Consider the following 21,998-nt stretch of genomic DNA (forward strand, 5'->3'; position numbering starts at 1 on the left):
GTGTTAACAGTGTTTACCTCTGGTTGGTGTATTTTTATTTATGTTTTTCTGCATTAAAACTTTTGTTAATAAGCATGTAATACTTTATAACCAGAAATTTCAGTTTTTTAATTCCTGCTCTAATAGTTTTTAAACATTTTATTTCAGTCAGCTCTACCAGGTAAAGGGAGCATCAACCGAGGGTCCAAAGAAGTTCTACCAGTCATTTAACTTGATCTGTAAAATGGGTATAATTATAGCTACTTCCCAGAGCTCTTGTGTATTGGAATAATAAATAAGAAATTCCTTCATAAGTCTAAAGCTTGTTAAAGATGTTAAGTGGTATTGTAATGATGATAATGTTCTGTGGCCTAAAAGAGGTGGGAAAACCCTTAGGATAGCAGGCATCTTTGTGCTAAGAAGTTTAGGTTGGGAAGGGAAAGAAGTCTAAGTGTCAGGAGAGAAGTAAGAGCTTTTTTGCTCTTAAGAAAATCAGCTGGGCAGGTGGCTCACGCCTGTAATCCCAGCACTTTGGGAGGCCAAGGCGGGTGGATCATCTGAGGTCAGGAGTTTAAGACCAGCCTGGCCAACATGGTAAAACCCTATCTCTACTAAAAACACAAAAATTTGCCAGGCATGTTGGCACACACCTGTAATCCCAGCTACTTGGGAGGCTGAGACAGGAGGATCGTTTGAACCCAGGAGGTGGAGGTTGCAGTGAGCCAAGATCGCACCACTGCACTCCAGCCTGGGTGACAGAGCATGACTCCGTCTCAAGGAAAAAAAAAAAAAGAAAGTAAAACAATCATATGGTTGACCCCAGTTCTCTCCTTCCCCTATACTTTCAAAAAATGCCTCAATGTTCTCTCTTAAGATTAAACCTCCCTTCTGTCTCTTAAGTAACCCATGCAAGAAGCAGCTTTTTTTTCTTTTTTTTTTTTTTTTTTTTTTTTGAGACGGAGTCTTGCTCAGTCTCCCAGGCTGGAGTGCGGTGGCGCGATTTCGGCTCACTGCAAGCTCCGCCTCCCGGGTTCTCGCCATTCTCCTGCCTCAGCCTCCCAAGTAGCTGGGACTACAGGCGCCCGCCACTACGCCCGGCTAGTTTTTCGTATTTTTAGTAGAGACGGGGTTTCACCGTGTTAGCCAGGATGGTCTCGATCTGCTGACCTCGTGATCCGCCCGTCTCGGCCTCCCAAAGTGCTGGGATTACAGGCGTGAGCCACCGCGCCCAGCAGAAGCAGCTTATAGTGAACAGGATCTAGTGTATTTTGAGACAATGGTACGTTACAAATGCCATGGAAAATGAGATTTCACACATAGGGATGATTTTTTACACTAAACAGAGGTGCCAAGGGTCGTATGTAAAATAACTCTTCCTTTTTAATTTATTAATGATTTTTAGAGACAAGTTGTCGCCCAGGCTGGAGTGCAGTGGTGCTATCATAGATCAATGCAGTTTCGAATTCCTGGGCTCAAGTGATCCTCTTGCTGCAGCCTCCCAAGTAGATGAAACTACAGGCATGTGTCACCATGCCTGGCTAAGTTTTTTAATTTTTAATATTTTAGAGACAGGGTCTCCCTTCATTGTTCCGGCTGGTCTCTAACTCCTGGCCTCAAGAGATCCTCCCACTTCAGCCTACCAAGTAGCTGGGATTACTATATTTTAAAATGTAATACAGACTTATGATAAATTTACCCAAGAGAAATAAAAATTTATGTTCTCACAAAAACCATCACACAAATGTTTATAGCCACTTTATTAATAATTGCTAAAAACTGGAAATAACTCAAATATTCCTTATTGAATGGATACACAAACTGTCATACATCCATATAATGGAATGCTACTCAGCCATACAAAAGGATGAACTACTGAAAATCACAACAACAGATGAATCATAAATGCATTATGCTAACTTAGTAAAGGAATGGAGACTCAAAAAGATTACAGACTGTATTCTCCATTTATATGATATTCCAGAAAAGAAAACTATAGGGGAGAACTGATCAGTAGTTCCCAGAAGATAAGACAGAGGGAGGGGTTGACTACAACAGGACAGTAAGAGAATTGGCAGGGTGGGGGAGTGGTGATGGGATTACTTTTCATTGTGATGGTTACATGTATATGCATTTGTCAAAATTCATAGAACAGTACACCAAAAAGTGAATTTTACTATATAAAGTTTAAAAATAAATGTATAAAAATAATATAGTCCCAGGGTAAATTCAAACAATACAAGGAATTTAATAACAAACTCTCCCTCCTAGGTCTTTGTGATAATAGATCTATATTTTGGTTGCAGTGATGGTCACATACATCCATACATGTGATAAAATGATAGTGAACTATACACATACACATTACACCAATATCAACTTCCTGCTTTTGATATTGTACTATCATTAAGATGTAACCAACCAGGCGCGGTGGCTCACACCTGTAATCCCAGCACTTTGGGAGGCCGAGGCAGGTAGATCACCTTAGGTCAGGAGTTCGAGACCCGCCTGGCCAATGTGGTGAAATCCCATCTCTACTAAAAAAAAAAAAAAATACAAAAATACAAAAATTAGCCAGGCATGGTGGCAAGCGCCTGTAATCCCAGCTACTGGAGGCTGAGGTAGGAGAATCGCTTGAACCTGGAAGGTGGAGGTTGCAGTGAGCCGAGATCCCGCCACTGCACTTCAGCCTGGGCAACAAAAGTGAAACTTCGTCTCAAAATAAATAAATAAATAAATAAATAAATAAATAAATAAATAAATAAATAAAATAAAATATGTAACCGGTGGGTCGTGGTGGCTCACGCCTGTAATCCCAACACTCTGGGAGGCCAAGGCAGATGGATCATCTGAAGTCAGGGGTTCGAGACCAGCTTGGCCAACACGGTGAGACCCCATCTCTACTAAAATTACAAAAATTAGCTGGGCATGGTGGCGCATGCCTGTAATCCCAGCTACTCAGGAGGCTGAGATAGGAGAATCGCTTGAATCTGGGAGGTGGAGGTTGCAGTGAGCCAAGATTGTGCCACTGCACTCCACCCTGGGTAACAAAGCAAGACTCCGTCTCAAAATAAATAAATAAATAAATCTCATATAAATGTGTGTGTACAAATTTATACATAAATAATTTTAACACAAATGGTAGCATATTATACTTGCTGTTCTGCACCTTACTTTGTTTCTACAATTACTTCAGAGATTTTTTTCCACATCACATATACAATGGATCCACCTCATTATTTTTTCTTGCCATATAGTATTCCATTGCACAGTGGTTTCATTTATTTCAACAGTTTCATATTGATGGACATTCGGATCTTAACTAAGAATTGAACTTAAATAATTCAGAAATTTTTACAATAATGAAAGGTCAGCAAGTGGCAGGAGAAGCAAAAAGCTGGGAAATTTCCCGGGCCAATGGGGAAGCAGTGGAGCCGGCAGGGAATTACTGCCGGGTAGGAGTTCGCAGAGGGGCACCTTACTTTTGGAGTAGGAGGCCGTGCTGCAAGCCGAGACTTTTCAGGCTGCAGCTCAGATATACTGAAGTTTGTACCGGCTACGCACAGTGTGGTGATGCCTGGCCACCTCCAGCCTCCCGCGGGGACCCCCTGCCCAGGCGGAGTCTGAATGCCCACCGCCACCAGCCCAAGCGCGCAGTGGGCGTACACGTGGTGACCTGCCTGCGGCTGGGTTCCCGGCTCCGGCTCCTCCTCCCTCCAGCTCTCGCTCGGCTTTCTGCAGTATCACGTGCAGCAGCGCTGGTTGCAGGATGGCGGCTGCCGCGGCGGCGGCAGCAGCGGTGGGTGTCAGGCTCCGGGACTGCTGCAGCCGAGGCGCTGTGCTTCTGCTCTTCTTTTCCCTGTCTCCTCGGCCCCCAGCCGCCGCCGCCTGGCTGCTGGGCCTGCGGCCAGAGGACACTGCTGGGGGCCGCGTGTCCCTGGAAGGGGGCACCCTGCGCGCCGCCGAAGGCACCAACTTCCTCCTGCGTGTCTATTTCCAGCCAGGACCGCCGGCGACCGCCGCACCGGTGCCCTCACCGACCCTCTCCTCGGGGGAGAATGGCACCGGCGACTGGGCTCCGCGGCTCGTGTTCATCGAGGAGCCCCCGGGCGGTAGCAGCGTGGCCCCTAGCGCGGTCCCCACGCGCCCCCCGGGACCGCAGCGCTGCCGGGAGCAGAGCGACTGGGCATCGGACGTGGAAGTTCTGGGGCCCTTGCGTCCCGGGGGCGTGGCAGGCTCGGCCCTGGTCCAGGTGCGAGTGCGGGAGCTGCGCAAGGGCAAGGCGGAGCGGGGCGGCGCGGGCGGTGGCGGGAAGCTCTTTTCGCTCTGCGCCTGGGATGGGCGCGCGTGGCACCACCACGGCGCCGCCGGCGGCTTCCTGCTGCGCGTCCGCCCGCGGTTGTACGGCCCAGGCGGGGACCTGCTGCCCCCTGCGTGGCTGCGGGCGCTCGGGGCGCTCCTGCTGCTAGCCTTGTCGGCCCTGTTCAGCGGCCTGCGCCTCAGCCTGCTGTCGCTGGACCCGGTGGAGTTACGGGTGCTGCGGAACAGCGGCTCGGCCGCCGAGCAGGAGCAGGCGCGCCGCGTGCAGGCCGTTCGCGGCAGGGGGACCCATCTGCTCTGCACCCTGCTCCTGGGCCAAGCCGGAGCCAACGCGGCCCTGGCTGGCTGGCTGTACGCCTCGCTGCCGCCGGGCGTCGGGGGCACCGGGGAAGACTACAGCGAAGAGGGGATCCACTTCCCTTGGCTGCCGGCGCTCGTGTGCACCGGCGCGGTATTCCTGGGCGCCGAAATCTGCCCATACTCAGTGTGTTCGCGGCATGGGCTGGCCATCGCCTCGCACAGCGTGTGCCTGACCCGGCTTCTGATGGCAGCCGCCTTTCCCGTGTGCTACCCGCTGGGCCGCCTGCTGGACTGGGCGCTGCGCCAGGAGATAAGCACCTTCTACACGCGGGAGAAGCTGCTGGAGACGTTGCGGGCCGCAGACCCCTACAGCGACCTGGTGAAGGAGGAGCTCAACATCATACAGGGTGCCCTGGAGCTGCGCACCAAAGTGCTGGAGGAGGTGCTGACCCCCCTGGGAGACTGCTTCATGCTGCGCTCAGACGCGGTGCTCGATTTCGCCACTGTCTCCGAGATCCTGAGCAGCGGCTACACTCGCATCCCAGTGTATGAGGGCGACCAGCGGCACAACATTGTGGACATTTTATTTGTCAAGGACTTGGCCTTCGTGGACCCCGACGACTGCACCCCGCTCCTCACTGTCACCCGCTTCTACAACCGGCCCCTGCATTGTGTTTTCAATGACACCCGACTGGACACGGTACTGGAGGAGTTTAAGAAGGGTGAGCAGGAGTCTATCTTCTCCCCCAACTCCTATCCCCTTCAAAGGTTTTATCCTTTCCTAACCACGTGAGGCTCTAGGTACCCAAAGCAATTTCTCTCCTATGGTACCAAAAACCCAAGGAAGACTCTACCTCTTGGCTCCCTGGCTATTTTCATCTCACTTCTACCTCACTTCTTGCTCCTGATTGAGCCCCAGGCCTCTTCCCCTCTACTTGACTCACAAGATGCAACATATTCCTTGTTTATTCCATTCCACCAGTGTTTTTCCAACGCCTACCAAGTGTCAGATACTGTGTAGGTCGGAGATAGCCCTTGAAGGTCATTGCATAGCTCCCCACCTATTACAGGAGGCACCTCTACAGGTTCCCATACAAGCAGCCTTTGCTTTAAACTCCCAGGGCTGAAAGCTCACTATTTACAGAGCAAACAAGTCCCATTGCTGGACAGCTCCAGTGGCTGACAATGTCTTCCCCATATAAAGCAGAAATTTGTGTCTCCAGATCCTCCTAACTATTCTGCCTTTTGAATCATGTAGACTAAACCCAAACACCTTAGACATTCTTCCCCATATTTAACTTCCTATCAGGTATTGGCTGCACACATATCAAGTACTCAGGTTCAGGGCCTGGTGCGGTGGCTCATGCTTGTAATCCCAGCACTTTGGGAAGCTCAGGCAGGAGGATTACTTGAGCCCAAGAGTTCAAAGCTGCAGTGAGCTGTAATCCCACCACTGTACAAAAGAACAAGACGCTGTCTTTGAGGGGGGAGGGAAGTACTCAGGTTGGGGGTTAAAAGTTGACTAAGGCAGTAGGATCCTTGTAATTCTGGGAACTGTGGTCCTGTGAAATAGGATAGATCTGAACCTGAAGAAATATTCTGGGTAGAGGAGATCCTAGAATGAGTGGGGTTTTCTTCAGTGCAGTCACCATCATCCAACCCTCCTCCCCAAACTCAGGCTTGATGTCATGCTTATAACTTGTTTACTTCATGTCTGAGTTTGTCTTCAGAAAGTGCCTTCTGGTGACTATAAATTCACTCAAGAAAAATCAGCCTGGGTACATTAGAGTCACTCTTCTTGGCCTTACACAGTTTGACTGCCCCCCTAGTTCACCAGATTTCGCCCAGAACCCTTGACTGTTTTTTAAAATCAAATCTACTTTCAAGAATCAACATTGAGAGCATTCAAAAGACTATCTCACAAACCCTGAAAGCAACTCCAGAAATCATAATTTGAAAACAGGGACACGGCCGGGCGCGGTGGCTCAAGCCTGTAATCCCAGCACTTTGGGAGGCCGAGACGGGTGGATCACGAGGTCAGAAGATCGAGACCATCCTGGCTAACACGGTGAAAACCCTGTCTCTACTAAAACTACAAAAAAACTAGCCGGGCGAGGTGGCGGGCGCCTGTAGTCCCAGCTACTCGGGAGGCTGAGGCAGGAGAATGGCATGAACTCGGGAGGCGGAGCTTGCAGTGAGCCGAGATCCGGCCACTGCACTCCAGCCTGGGCGACAGAGCCAGACTTCGTCTCAAAAAAAAAAAAAAAAAAAAAAAAGAAAACAGGGACACAATTAGAATAAGTGTAGAACTTTCCAGAATGACTCCTTTGAAGGAGGCACTCATCTGATATGAGTTGGAATGTTTATTAAAAACGAAAACCAAAAAATCAATCCCTTGACTTCAGATTCAGGCTTCAGATCTAGCTTCCTTGTGGCTAGCAGTACTCTCATTTGACTGCATTTTGTATAATTTTTTTTGTCAAAAATGTAATCCATGATAATTTGAGCCCAAGGCTGCAGTGAGCTATGATTATGCCACTGAACTGTAGCCTGGATTACAGAGCAAGACCCTGTCTCAAAAAAGAAAGAAACAAAGCAAGAAAGAGAGAGAGGATGGAAGAAAAGAAGGAAGGAAGGAAGGAGGGAAGGAAGGAAGGAAGGAAGGAAGGAAGGAAGGAAGGAAGGAAGGGAGGGAGGGAGGGAAGGCAGGGAGGGAGGGAAGGCAGGGAGGGAGGGAAGGCGGGGAAGGAAGGAAGGAAGGAAGGAAGGAAGGAAGGGAGGGAGGGAGGGAGGGAAAGGAAAAATTCAATCTCACTACTTTAACATCATAAATAGTCTTTAGAACTTTGAATACAAACAAATCTGGGGTCTTGTTCCTGCCACAATATTTTGAAATCATATTAAATCTTAAAATGTAGCCTGGGAGGGGGGAAAAGGTCTAAAAGCTACTTTCAGTCTCAGATTTGAGAGAACAGCCCTAGACTTTGTGCTGGTATGATGAAAAGGGAGAGAAATGTATATATGGCAGCTATTTTAGTCCATTTTCAGCTGCTGTCTCACCCTGTTCAGTCCATCTCACCTTAATCCTTGCATTCATAGCTCCCACTGCAACTTGAGGTTCATCTATCCACTCTTAGAATTGTGCTGATATTTTGTGTATCTTAGAGAAGTAGGGTCTTAGATCTGGGCATTGGGGGGCATAAACCACAGAAATTTATTTCGTCAAAGATCTGAAGGCTAGCAGTCTGAGATCAAGGTGTCTGGGCAGGTTTGGTTTCTTCTGAGGCATCTCTCCTTGGCTTGCAGTCACCACCTTCTAACTGTGTCCTGACATGGTATTTCCTCTGTATGCATGCATCCCTGATGTCTCCTTGTGTGACCAAATTTTCTCTTCTAGCAGGGACACCAGTCAGATTGGATTAGGCCCACCCTACTGGCCTCATTTTAACTCAGTCACCTCTTAAAAGTGATAGTTAAGATACAGAGCAGTGTGTCATTGTCATATGCTGGCAGAAGATGTTTTAAATGAAACTCCTATGAACTCATTCATTCACTTGTTTAGGTTTTTTTGTTTGTTTTTTTGTTCGTTTGTTTGAGACAGAGTTTCACTCCATCGCCCAGGCTGGAATGCAATGGCGCCATCTCGGCTCACTGCAACCTCTGTCTCCTGGGTTCAAGCAATTCTTCTGCCTCAGCCTCCCAAGTAGCTGTGAGTACAGGAGTACAGCACCAAGCCTGGCTAATTTTAGTATTTTTAGTAGAGAGCCACTGCACCCAGCCTCATTTAGTATTTTTTAAACATCTGTACAGTTTTAGGCAACAGGGGAGACAAGAAGACTGTCCTCAGGAGGTTAGCAATATACAGGGCATAATGAGCAGTGTTTTGAAGTAGGAATTGTCATATCAACTCTTCTATCCCCAGCACCTTACACAGTGCCTTGTACATAGTAAGCTGTTCCAAAAAGTTGATATTGATCTCAAATGAATCCCTGTTCAGAGTTTCTAAACGTGGTCTGAAAAAAGTTCCTTTAGTGTTCTATTAATAGCTACTTTGTTTTTAGGTAGATCACTAAAGAGAAGCAAGCCATTATAGAGAATACTATGCCAAGGAAGATATTTCCACTTCCTTTCATAGCCTTGCTACTTCCTCAAAGTAAGGTCCATGAAAGAGCAGCATGAGTCTCACCTGGGAACATATTAGAAATGCAGAATTTTATGCCTTACCCTAAATCCACTGAATGAAAATCTGCATTCTAGCAAGCCTCCAGGTGGCTCCTATGTGACATTAAAGTTTGAGAAGCATTGCCTTCAGAGACCCCTTATTAACAGTGTTTGGTAGATCTGCTTAGGATAGAATATGAGACATAATGAAGAAGGTGGATGTCCTCAGGCTGCAAGCCGTATAACATAGTGGTCATTTTCTTTAGGAGTTATACATTTGCACCATAGGTTAGGAGATGAAAGCTGGGTTGAACTGCTTTTCTTTGCCTTTAAAAACAACTTTTTTGGCTGGGCGCGGTGGCTCACGCCTGTAATCCCAGCACTTTGGGAGGCCGAGGTGGGTGGATCACCTGAGGTCAGGAGTTGGTGACCAGCCTGGCCAACATGGTGAAACCTCATCTCTACTAAAAATACAAAAATTAGCCAGGTGTGGTGGCACACACCTGTAATCGCAGTTAATTGGGAGGCTGAGACAGGAGAATTGCTGAGATAGGAGGCGGAGGTTGCAGTGAGCCGAGATTGCACCACTGTACTCCAGCCTGGGTGACAGAACAAGACTCTGTCTCAAAATAAATAAATAATTAATTAAAAAATAATTTTTAAAGCAGGTCTTTAATAGCTCTTCCATTTTTCTTACTTCCTTGCAACTCAAGTAACTTAACCACCAACAAATCCCTTAGAAGGTAGAAGAATGATATTAATAGAAGCCACAGTTACCATTAATTGAGCACTATCAGTTCTTCCAGGCACCATGCCAGGCCCTTTACATACTCAGAACAACCCTCCTGGGTAGATGTTATTAACCCCATTTTGCAGATGAAGAAACTAAAGCTCGGATCAATAACATGACTTGTACAACTTTCCATAACTAATAACTGACTGAATTGTGATGTGAACTACATCTGTAGGACCCCAAAGCCTGTTCTTTCCCTGCTTCACCCATCTTATTCCTTCCTCCATCCTGGAATGCCTGCCACCCACAGGGTTCAAAGGTAGCTTTTTCACCTCTGATTGCTGCCCATGGCTGATTCACCTCCAGTTTCTGGAGGTCAGTAATGCAGCTTTATAATTACAGTAATTGCTAACATGCATATTGCGCTTGACAGAACATTTCTATATACCTTCTCTTGTCCAATCTTAAACAACTCTGCAGTTACAGGTGATGATATGGGATTTTATCTTTTTACTTCTTACGAGTTGCAAGTCTTTAGCAGTGGGGAAGAGGAAAATGGTTTTTCACACTAGAGTGCTAGGTTTACAAAAGGGAACAATATTTCTCCCCACTGAACTGTAAGTTCATTGAGGGCAGAGAATGAATCTTATTTACTTTGTATTATCAGGGCAAGTACAGTGACCACCATGGCTAGGGGATGTGTAAACATTTATTGAATAAATGGTTTTAAATACCTAACTTCTATATTTCTATGTTTGAGTGAGGTGACCTCTAAGTACAGAATAGTTAATGTTGTTCCTTAATCCCAGCAAATCTCTCCTCTTCCTCTTCGTGGGCCTGTATCCCCAATAAGTGGCACCACTTGTGCCTTTAGTCACCCAGGCTAGAACGCTCTCCTTTGCATTCACCTCATCCTATTAATCATTGTCTTAGTCTGCATAGGCTGTCATCACAAAATAGCATAGACTGGTGACTTAAACAACAGAAATTTGTTTTCTCACAATTCGAGGCTTCAAAGCCAAGACCAAGGTTCTGGCCAACTCAGTTTCTGGTAAGGACGCTCTTCCTGGCTTGCAGATGGGTGCCTTCTCTCCGTGGCCTTTCCTCAGTGCATGCCCACAGAGAGCAAGAGGTTCTGGTCCTCCCTTCTTAGAAAGACAGCAGTCCTGTTGGATTAGGGCCCACCCTTATGCCCTCATTTAATCTTAACCACTGTACTTCCTTAGAGACCTCTCTGGGGGTTGTTAGGGCTTCAACATACGAATTTTGTGGGAAGACAAGCATTCAGTCCATAACAATCACCAAAGCTGGTCAAATAATTGGATGCCAATATTGCATCCAACTGCAGTCATATGTCATTTTGGTCAATGATGGGCTGCACGTACAATGGTGGTCCCATAAGATTACACTAGAGCTGAAAAATTCCTATCACCTAGTCATATCCTAGCAGTCATAACACCTAACATCGTCGTAAGGCAACACATTACCTTTACTGTGTTTAGATATGCAAATACTTACCATTGTGTTACAATTACCTACAGTATTCAGTACAGAAACATGCTCTACAGGTTTGTAGCCTAGGAGCAATAGGTTATAACAGATAGCCTATATGTGTAGTGCACTATATCCTCTAGGTTCTGTGTGAGTACATTTTATGATGTTCACACAATCATGAAATTGCCTAGCAATGAATTTCTCAGAGAGTGTCTCCATAGTTAAGCAGTACATGACGATTTCTTAAACGTGTACATAATGTAATCCACTATTTCTTCCACTTAGTTATTCACTGATTTTATTCAACAAATAGTTGTGTTGGCACAGTGGAGAACACCACAAACATAGTCCTTGTCTGCATAGAGCTTCATTCTAATACAGGAGACAGAAATTAAGCAAACAGGATAGTGATTAAGAACATAAGATTTGGCCGGGCGTAGTTGCTCACACCTGTGATTCTAGCACTTTGGGAGGCCAAGGCAGGTGGATCATTTGAGGTCAGGAGTTAGAGACCAGCCTGCCAACATGGTGAAACCCCGTCTCTACTAAAAATACAAAAATTAGCTGGGCAGCAGTGGTGCACACCTGTAATCCCAGCTACTCAGGAGGCTGAGGCAGGAGACTTGCTTGAGTCTGGGAGGTAGAGGTTGCAGTAAGTCAGGATCATGCCACTGAACTCCAGTGTGGGCAACAGAATGAGACCCTGTCTCAAGAAAGGAACATAAGACTTACTAGAATGCCTGAGTTGATACTGGCCCTGGGCAAATTACTTAACTGTTTATGTCTGTTTCATTATTTCAAATGAAAATAATACTAATATTTACTCATAAGATGGTGTGAAATATTAAGACTATTGCATTATGCTAACTTACTACCTGTCATGTAAGCACTAAGTAGATGTTAGCTATGATTATTAAATATAAACACAAGTCTATTACTCATTTATGCAAATGCCTCCTAAGAAGTTACACTTTTTCACATTTTTGTCTCCCTCAAATTCATTCTCTCCAGTGCCACTAAAATAATCTCCAGTAACGTCACTGCTTAAAACCCTTCTGCAGCTCCCCACTGCCTACGGGAGAGGAGCTAAGCTGGTAAGGCAGCCAGCAATGCACTCATGACCTGCTTCCTGCCCTCCCCTTCGGCCTCATCGCTCACCACTCCCTGCCACAGCTTTACCCTCCAGCAACGCTGAACTCTGTGGTGCACTGTGCTATTCTTGTCTTTGTCCCTTTATTCACACTGCACTTCTGTCAGGAATATGCTTTGCCTGACTAATTCATTGCCAGCTCTTTAATACTCAGCTCAGAGGCCACCTCCTCTGGGAAACTTCTCCTGTAAACCCCAAAATACAAAAATAGATGTTTTGGCCAGCTTCATTGTTTTATGTGCATATCTCAATCATTGAACTAACAAGCTGTACTATCAGTGTGTGTTTATAAGTGCCTCTCACCCATATAATGAGCATCTCCAGGGCAAGACTGTCTTATCTATCTTTGTAGCTCCAGCAGCTAACGATGGATATGACACATAGTACATTTTCAATAAATGTTTGTTTAAAGACTGAATGGATGACTAAAGGAGTTAAACTTTAATATAGTGGAAGAGATCTGCAGAGCACTAGTAAATGAATTAAATCATTTTGGACTATGCAGCAGAATAAATCAAACTTAGAAGTTTGTTAGTGTTAGAAGAAAAGTGTTGCATATATTGTTTCTCAGTTTCTTTAGGTACATCTATTAATATTTATTTCAACAATTTCTTTTCACATGTAAAGCACTGTGCTAAGAGTTAGGGGTATGAGATAAAAATCTCTGTTCCCAAGGAGCCTAGAGCATAGTGGATGAGTAGCAATTCCCTTTGCAAAGCTAGAAGGCAAGCTGGACACTCACCTTTCCCATGACTTCCAGTGACCTTGAACTTACAAGTTATGTCTCAATATATAAGTACAGGATATGGGTAAGATGGACCTTGGTACATAAAGCATTAAAATGAAAGTGCTATGCTAGAAATGCAAAAATGCAATGGGAACATGGAGGATACAATAACTATGACTAGGTGGCTTTTTTTTTTTTTTTTTTTTTGAGATGGAGTCTCACTTTGTCGCCCAGGCTGGAGTGCAGCGGCATGATCTCGCCTCCCAGGTTCAAGTGATTCTCCTGCCTCAACCTCCCGAGTAGCTGGGACTCCAGGCATGTGCCACCATGCTCGGCTAAATTTTTGTATTTTAGTAGAGACTGGTTTTCACCGTGTTGCCCAGGGTGGTCTTGAACTCCTGAGCTCGGGCAATCTACCAGCCTCGGCCTCCCAAAGTGCTAGGATTACAGGTGTGAGCTACTGCACCCAGTCGTATTTTGCTTTTATAAATTTTTTACTGAAGTTTATCTTTCTATAATTTATACAGAAAAAAATTTAAATATAGAATAGTAGAAAAAAGAAGTATGAAAATCATGTGAGGATAATCATCCCACTGTCCTGAAATAGGAACTCAATATTTTGTCATACTAAAAATATACTGCACATAGTCACAATCTTAATGAAATTCTTAAAAAGAAAGCAAAGGAAAAACCTATTGTCCTGCCATCAAGCACAAATCAAATGTCCCATTCTAATCCTAACAGTGATTTTCTTATAGGATGGTGTTTTTGCTATAGTTTCCTCAGGGTTGAGTTCTATAATTTGGGAAGACTAATTTTAAAAATGGAGCTGTAGAGATTTATCATACTTCTTAAATTTACTACTCTATTATTGGATTGCTTTTAGGAGACACCGAGTCCTGTATAGACAACAGGGGAAAGAAATAAAGCTTTGTTCTGAAGTCAAAGACTTCTGAGTAATACAGCACTGACTGACATTTAACTCAATTAAACATTTTAGCTTTGCTGGACTAGTAACACCATCTTTGCAAACAACAGAGCACAACTCATGTATGCTAGGTTGTTCCACCTATGCACTAGCATGGCTATAACACAGTCTACTGCACAATCCATACTCAGTCTTTGCTTATTCATTGATTCATTCAGTAAACATTTTTTGAACTCCTGCTTTGGGCCAGGCATTGTACTAGACTCTGGAAATACAGTGGTGAGGTAGGCAGACATTATGGAGCTAAAAATATCCTCTTCCATCTTTGGTCTTCCTGCAAGTGGTCTGTTGCCTAAAGTAGGGATCCCCAACCCCCAGACTGCAGACCAGTACCAGTTTGTGGCCTGGTAGGAACTGGGCCGCACAGTGGAAGGTGAGCAGTGGGCAAGCATTACTGTCTGAGCCCCACCTCCTGTCAGATCAACTGGGGCTTTAGGAGCGAGAACCCTATTGTGAATTGTACATGCAAGGAATCTAGGTTGCATGCTCCTTATGAGAATCTAATGCCTGATGATCTGAGGTGGAACAGTTCCATCCCCAAACCATCCCCCCTCCCACCCTAGTTCGTGGAAAAATCATCTTCCACAGAACCAGTCCCTGGTGCTGAAAAGGTTGGGGACCTCTGGCCTAAAGCGTGTCCAACCAGCCAGTAAGTGCTCCTGGCCCAGACACACAATGTGACCTTTTCACTGCAGAATAATCTAGTCCAAAAAGCCAGTGTTTTACTTTACACTCCAAATGCTGACCTTAGCTATTTTTTCAGGAAGAATAACCGTTCCATTGCTTAATTCTATGAAAACCTGCCAAAACATTAGTGCTATATTCTTTGTCTTACATAAAAGAAAATAAAATTTTTCATTCACAATTACATTTCACTGGTGTAAATAGACATATTACATTTTAAAATGTGTTAAATGTTGCTAAATAATAATTAGTAAAATGTATAATGAGATGCTTACTTTCTAAACAATGGAGCAAACAGTAAACAAAGTGTAGTCCATTGTACATATAGAGAAAGAATGAAAGGAAACGAAAAAGGGAAAATAATTAATATTCAAGATGATAAACTTGTGGGGTTTTTTCCTTTAAACATTTTCATTGTGATTGTTATAATGTTGTTATATTCTTTTTTTTCCAGCCTGGCAAAATAAATGCCAGGTAACAATAGAATCTGAACTGGAAGGGGCACTAATAAAACCTGTGAGAGAATCTCATTCACACTTTTTTCCAATTTAGTTATCTTTTCCAGGCCATACCAGCCTTCATTGTCAAACTTTATTTATCTATCTAAATCCCACAGGCTGCCGTTAAATTCCATTTTTTCTATTTATCATCCTTTGTGAGTATTCTTTTATTTGAAGAATATCATAGCTCATCTCAACTCCATTTTTTAGCTGCCAGATACATTTGATTGTGTTTCTCGCTGCCTTAAAGCATCTGGGTGTCTCCGAGGAAGGTCTGTGGGTTTTCCTAGTAGTACTCTCTTAAACTGAGTTCCTTCTAGGCCCATGTCTGGGGATTCTGAGACCTTCAATAACAACTCTAAATTCTCTTTTTATTTGCTGCTGTTATGCTGCTTTTCAAAATGAGATTCTCCTCAATTCTATTCTTTTCTTTTCTTTCTTTTTCTTTTTCTTTCTTTCTTTCCTTCCTTCCTTCTTTCCTTCCTTCTTTCTTTCTCTCCCTCCGTCCCTCCATCTCCCTCTCTCTCTCTCTTTCTTTCTTCCTTTCTCTCTCTGTCTTCCTTCCTTCCTTCCTTCCTTCCTTCCTTCCTTCCTTCCTTCCTTCCTTCCTTCCTTCCTTCCTTCCTTCCTTCCTGTATTGAATGGCCATTCTTCTCTGTCAGGCCTGTGTTAGGCACTGGGGATGCAGTGTGGACAAGACCGACACCATTCCTGCCCTCCTAGGGCTTGCAGTCGAGTAGGAGAGAGACACCAAGCCATAAATAATTACAAATTGTCCTAAGTGAGTTGAAGAAAAAGTATAGGGAGCTCTGAATATATAATAGATAGACTTGGTCTTATAGGTAAAGATAGACTGTCCCTCACCAAGTGGTATTTGAGCTGAATCCTAAAGGACGGTGAGAAGGCATTCATCAGAGGAGGAGCTTCCCAGGAGACAGGAACAGACATACAAAGGCCCTGAGGAAGAAGAGCCAGCATGGGTGCCATGCCAGGCTCTTGGGCTGTGTAACATCCAGGAGGGAAAGTACCACCTCTGCCAGCCACCCTCCCATTTTCCCCCATTGACTCTCAACATCATCTGGGCAGATCAGTTCAGTAGCATGTACTGAGTACCAGGCTCAGCAGATAGACATCGATATAAATGCAGTGCTGATCCTGCCCTCCAGGAACAAGAAAGAAGGAAGGGTCATGATGGAAATGATAATACAAAGCAGCCTGGGGTCCAGGCAATGGAATCGAGAAAACATCTGTGGGTGAAAAGGAAAGGGAGAAATAGTCCTTGGATGATCTGAGAAAACTTTTCTGAGAAAGTGGAATTTCAGCTCAGCCTTAAAAGAAGGAGAAGGACCCTGCTAAGCAATTATGAAGGGAAAGAACGTTCCAGCTGAGGCAGGAGTTTGAGGTGAAAAAGAAAGGCAGAGAGGAGCTGACACTGTGTCTGAACACTGGGAAAGCCATTATCATAATGCTGCTTTTATTCCAGCAAAATGGGGAGCTAGGCAGCAGGAGATATTTGTCAAACATAATTTTGTTTCCTTCAAATGCTAAAACTATGTTTTAACCATTTTTGATGGTGATATTTCTGAAATGTTTTATACCCATTCCTGCCTTCCTTAACAAAGGATTCTAAATATAACTTAATTTTTTCTTGATGACGCAGGATCATGATCATGAGAGTGTAGTTATTTTATGCTGTATTCCCTATTTTTTACATTTTTTTCTGTCCTCTGGCTAACAGCTCTTAGTTCTCTTTGAACCTGCCTCCAGCAAATCCCTGCTCCACCATTCTCCACAAACCCACTCTTCCTGTGTTCATCTCACTTATAGTTTCTGTTGCACTGATAAACTAAGTGAATACCATGTTGAGAATCATGTGCCTGATATACAGTATGCTTCAATCAGTACTTGTTGGTTAAATGATTAGTCAGGTTTTGACTATAAGCCTAGGGTATGGAGTCAACGGAGAGACCTGGGACAGTTCTTTCTGGGACCATATTCAAAACAGTGGGAAGTCAGACCTCCAGATAATGGGTTGTTACTCTGCTATTTTTACAGTGTTGCTTAGCAAGCCAAACCACCAACTGGCTTAGATTCTAGTGACGAACAACTATTTTTTCATGCCCTAGTGATGTTGGTTACCATGGTGCTTTGGATGACACGGTTGGCTTTTTTATAATTGCCTTTAGTGGCTCAAGAAGTTATTTTGTGATAAAGGTGTTGATTATTTCTGATAAAGTAGAGCAGGATAATTACTATAAAGCACAGCCTTTTTTTTAAGCTACAGAAAGGGACAGTTTTGTTTTTCCAAATCAAGGTGGTTGCTGCACGATTGGTAGAATAACATTTTTGTGTTTCTCTTCCTGATTTAGTAGAGAGTGATTTCACTTGATTGTATAGGTTTAAAAAAAAAAATCTAACATGTGTCAGGGTAGCTATTTCTCATCGCATTCCAAAGGAGGCTTTCAAATATTAAGATACAAAGATTAGGAGCTCGGAGCCCTTCAGAAACACAGGAGGCTCTAACTGTTAGCACTGTTAAAATTCTGGTATATATCATTGCAAAGAAGTACCCTGTGAAACCAAACTGTTTTGTAGCCCAGAGCTGTTTAGACTTATAAAAGCATAGAATTTTAGAACCAGAAATGGAACCTGGTCCCACCTTTTTTTTTTTCTTTTTTTTTTTTTCCTTTTTTTGAGATGGATTCTCACTTTTGTCACCCAGGCTGGAGTGCAGTGGCACAATTTTGGCTCACTGCAACCTCCACCTCCCAGTTTCAAGCAATTCTCCTGCCTCCGCCTCTTAAGTAGCTGGGATTATTGGCGCCCGCCACCACTCCTGGCTGATTTTTGTATTTTTAGTAGAGACAGGGTTTTACCATGTTGGTCAGGCTGGTCTCAAACTCCTGACCTCAGGTGATCTGCCCACCTCGGCCTCCCAAAGTGCTGGGATTACAGGCATGAGCCACCGTGACCGGCTGGTACATCTTTTATGACTGACAAGCTGAGGCACAGAAAGGACAAATACTAAAAAGAGCAATGATAATCCCTCATAGTTGCAAAGGCGTTACGTTTATTTATTGGCAAATGTTTTTAATGGCCATATAAACAAATATCACAGCCATATAAACAAAATGTCCAATTTAGTAATTCATTTTGTGCTCACCATAAATGTGAGGTCAGCATTTTTTACCCCTGTTTTGTATATGCAGCACCAGAGATCTAAAGACAGAAGTGTCCTGCTCAGTGTTAGTGACAGAGGTGGAACCAGAACTCGCATGTCTGACTTGCCACCTCAGACCTTGGAGTCATGGACACAGACAGAGGGGCCCAGAGGCCTGAACTCAGATCCCAGCACCTTCGTTGACTAGCTATGACTGGGGCAGTTCACTATATCACTCTGAGACTTGTCTTCCTTCTTTTTTGTTTTGTTTTGTTTTTTTGTTTTGAGATGGAGTCTCCCTCTGTTGCCCAGGCTGGAGTGCCGTGACATGGTCTCGGCTCACTGTAAACTCTGCCTCCTGGGTTCAAGCGATTCTCCTGCCTCAGCCTCTTGAGTAGCTGAAACAAAATGAAAATTAGCTGGGCACCCGCCACCACGCCCAGCTAATTTTTGTTTTGTTTTTTTTTTTTAGTAGAGATAGGGTTTCACTATATTGGCCAGGCTGGTCTCAAACTCCTTACCTCAGGTGATCAGCCCGCCTCGGCCTCCCAAAGTGCTGGGATTACAGGCATGAGTCACTGCGCCCAGCCTATTCCCCTTTTAAGAAGAAAGAAGATAGGCCAGGTGTAGTGGCTCACCCCTGTAATCCCAGCACTTTGGGAGGCTGAGGTGGGCGGATCACCTGAGGTCAGGAGTTCAAGACCAGCCTGGTCAACATGGTGAAACCCCATCTCTACAAAAATATAAAAATTAGCCAAGCATGATGGCGGGTGCCTGTAATCCCAGCTACTCAGGAGGCTGAGGCGGGAGAATCACTTGAACTGGGGAGGTGGAGGTTGCAGTGAGCTGAGATCATGCCATTGCACTCCAGCCTAGGCAACAGAGCAAGACTCCATCTCCAAAAAAACAAGGAAGAGTGGGGGGAATAGTGATACTACATTGTGAGTTTACTGTGAAGGCTGAAGACAATTCCTGTATAGCCCTAAAGAGACTCCACCATTTGCCTCTTACCTCCCTGATCTAGTTAAATGAATTGTATACAGTTAGTCATCTTGTATAACAAGTTCTTTCTCTCTCTGATCCAGCCCATGTAAAACTGTGTATAATAAGAAAACAAAATTGAAAGCTGTTTACTTGGGTAGGGCCCAGGGGATGAAAATTGGGCCGTGGGAGGTTCCTTCTATTTCTTTTATCCTGTCGTCAGTTAGAATTCAGTTTCCTCCCCCATCACTCTGCCCTTCCTCAGACATCTCAGGCAAATAAAAAAACCTGACCATATAAACAAATATCACAGCCATATAAACAAAACTCCTCAAAGCTCCAAACAGTCTACTAAAATAAAATATCAGGCTAAACATAGGAAGGCTTGGACTTGAAGGCAGAAGTGTAGCGAGGAGGTGGAATTGTGACTCCTTTCCCCTTCCCAGGTCAAAGCCTTTCTCCTCCCTTGCTAATCACTAGGGAGGTGCCAGGCATTAGCTCAGCATGCCTTCCTGCAGCCTCTAGGCATTTACAGAATATGTGCCCATTGCCATTAACACATCAGAGACAGTAAACCTGAGATTTGGCCTGGAATGTGGAGTCTGCATTGTGTTGGAAAGAGCACAAGATCAGGAGGCAGACAGACCTGGGGTTGTTCCTGGCTCCATCACATACTAATATTTGTCCTCGGATAAGTCACTTTATTTTTCCAAATCTCCGTTTACTCATCTATATTTTAGTAATAACAATCCCCCTTTTGCAGAGATATGATGAAGACCAGAGGTAACATATGCACCTAATGTACAGTAGGTATTGCAGAAACTGCTATGGCAAAAACTGGGAAATGGAGTCTCAGGATTCAGCTTGGTTTAGATCAAAAATGATGTGGAGAACACTGAAGAATCTGTAGGCTGTCTGCAGCTGCAATGAGAACCTTCAAAAGTGTGGATTTAAAGATCATCTCCGGTGTCTAGCTTACTTCGAATAGTGCCCCTGAGAGTCCACATGCCTCTCTTCTCCCAGGGACTAGCCTCGACTGACCACACTCCCTGGCTGGCCCAGAACTAAGTGATGACTGAAGTTGGCCCTATTTGCCTTTCAATGTATCATCCTCATCTCTGAGGTTGGTTTGTGTCCTGAGAATGACACCATCTGCCAAAGCTTAGCCAAATCACTCTGGGTCACCATGGGATTTTTAAGCAGGGGATCCTGGGTATGGTTAGTCTGAACCTGGAGAGAGAGAGTCAAACTGGCCCCCAGGCAGTCTCCAAGACCAGTTCTGTATCTGAGAGGCCTGAGCTTAATGTATCCAGCCTTTTCTAGTTGGGTCTTGAAGCTTTCCGCAAATCCTAGCCAGGGCCCAGTTTTGGCTTCACCATTTATTGGCTGAGTATTCTTGGACCAGTTATTTTATTTTTGTTTTCTTTTATATTTTTTAATTTAAAGAAAAAATTTTTAAGAGATGGTGGGGTCTTACCATCTTGCCCAGGGTGGTCTCAAACTCATGGCCTCAAGTGATCCTCCTGCTTCAGCTTCCCAAAGTGCTGGGATTATGAGCCACCACACTTGGCTCTGGATTGCCTCTGGACCAGCTATTTTATGAATGGGGAATAAGCATGATATGTTTTGACATAGTAGTGGGAAAGAAGGCAAAAAATATACCAAAAAATCATGGGAGCCTTTAATGCAAGGGAGAAGAGTTCAGAAATGATCCTGTTTAGTCTTATGTGATCCTCCTACATGTGATTGAGGTGGGGAGTAACCTCACAAATGCAGTATTTGGGGGATCGTTAATCTGGTTTTGGTGTACAAGATGTTTTAGAGCTAGAAAAACCAAAAGGATGAATGGTTAGGATATTGGTGCAATTGTCCAAGATGGGATGAGGGCATAGAAATTAAGGTCACTTTGAATTAGAAGAGGAAAAAAATCTCTTAGACTTCATTACATATGAACACTCCTCCTCAGTCTCCTTTACTGGTTCTGCCTACATCATATCCACTGATGTATCTTCAGCACCTGGCACAGTGCCTGCCCATAGCAGATGCTCAAATATTTGTTCCATGAATTGCATTTCTGTGACCTCTAAATGTTACAGTGCCTCAGGGCTCAGAAATTGAACTCTTCTCTGTCTACTCTTGTTCCCTCGGTTATTTCATTCATTCTCCCCAAACTTGTCAACATGAACTCCAGACTTACATTTCCAATTGCCAGTGAACATCTCCACTTAGAGGTCTAAAAGACGTCTCAAACTTAAACCTGCCCAAAACTGAGCTCCTACTCTTTTTGCCAAACACACCCCTTAAGTGATCCTCCCACCTCAGTCTCCTTAGTAGCTGGGATTACAGGTGTGAGCCACCATGCCCAGCTAATATTTTTAATTTTTTATAGAGATGGGCTTTCACTATGTTGTCCAGGCTGATCTTGGAACTCCTGGGCTCAAACAACCCTCCTGCCTCAGCCTCCGAAAGTGCTGGGATTCCAGGCGTGAACCACTGCACTCGGCCTTATGTCTATTCTTAACACAGCAGTTTAGCAAACTAATGCAGAAGCAGAAAACCAAATACCGCATGTTCTCACTTATCAGTGGGAGCTAAATAATGAGAACACGTGGACACAAAGAGGGGAACGGCAGACACTGGAGGAGGGAGAGGGTTAGAAAAAAAATACCTATGAGGTACTATGCTTAGTACCTGGGTGATGAAATAATCTGTATATCAAACCTCTGTGACACGAATTTACCTATATAACAAACCACATATACCCTTGGACCTAAAATAAAAGTTAAAAGGAAAAAAACACACACACAGCAGCTAGAGTTCCTTT

At 44.4% G+C, this 21,998-nt stretch overlaps 1 protein-coding gene across 4 annotated transcripts in view; it reads left to right on the top strand.

Annotated features, from left to right (window-relative positions):
* The first annotated feature begins 3,640 nt into the window (after positions 1-3,640).
* Positions 3,641-21,998, top strand: part of LOC119623020 (metal transporter CNNM1) — a 52,634-nt gene continuing 34,276 nt past the window's right edge. For all 4 annotated transcript variants that reach the window (XR_012090760.1, XM_073010457.1, XM_073010456.1 and 1 more), the window contains exon 1: positions 3,641-5,318. Coding sequence is in view for 3 of the 4 variants with exons in the window: in XM_073010457.1 (XP_072866558.1) it covers positions 3,746-5,318 (1,573 nt within the window). In the remaining variant the exon portion in view is untranslated. The remainder of the gene's footprint in view (positions 5,319-21,998) is intronic.

This window comes from Chlorocebus sabaeus, chromosome 23, assembly GCF_047675955.1.
Source record: "Chlorocebus sabaeus isolate Y175 chromosome 23, mChlSab1.0.hap1, whole genome shotgun sequence".
In the NCBI taxonomy this organism is placed as follows: domain Eukaryota; kingdom Metazoa; phylum Chordata; class Mammalia; order Primates; family Cercopithecidae; genus Chlorocebus; species Chlorocebus sabaeus.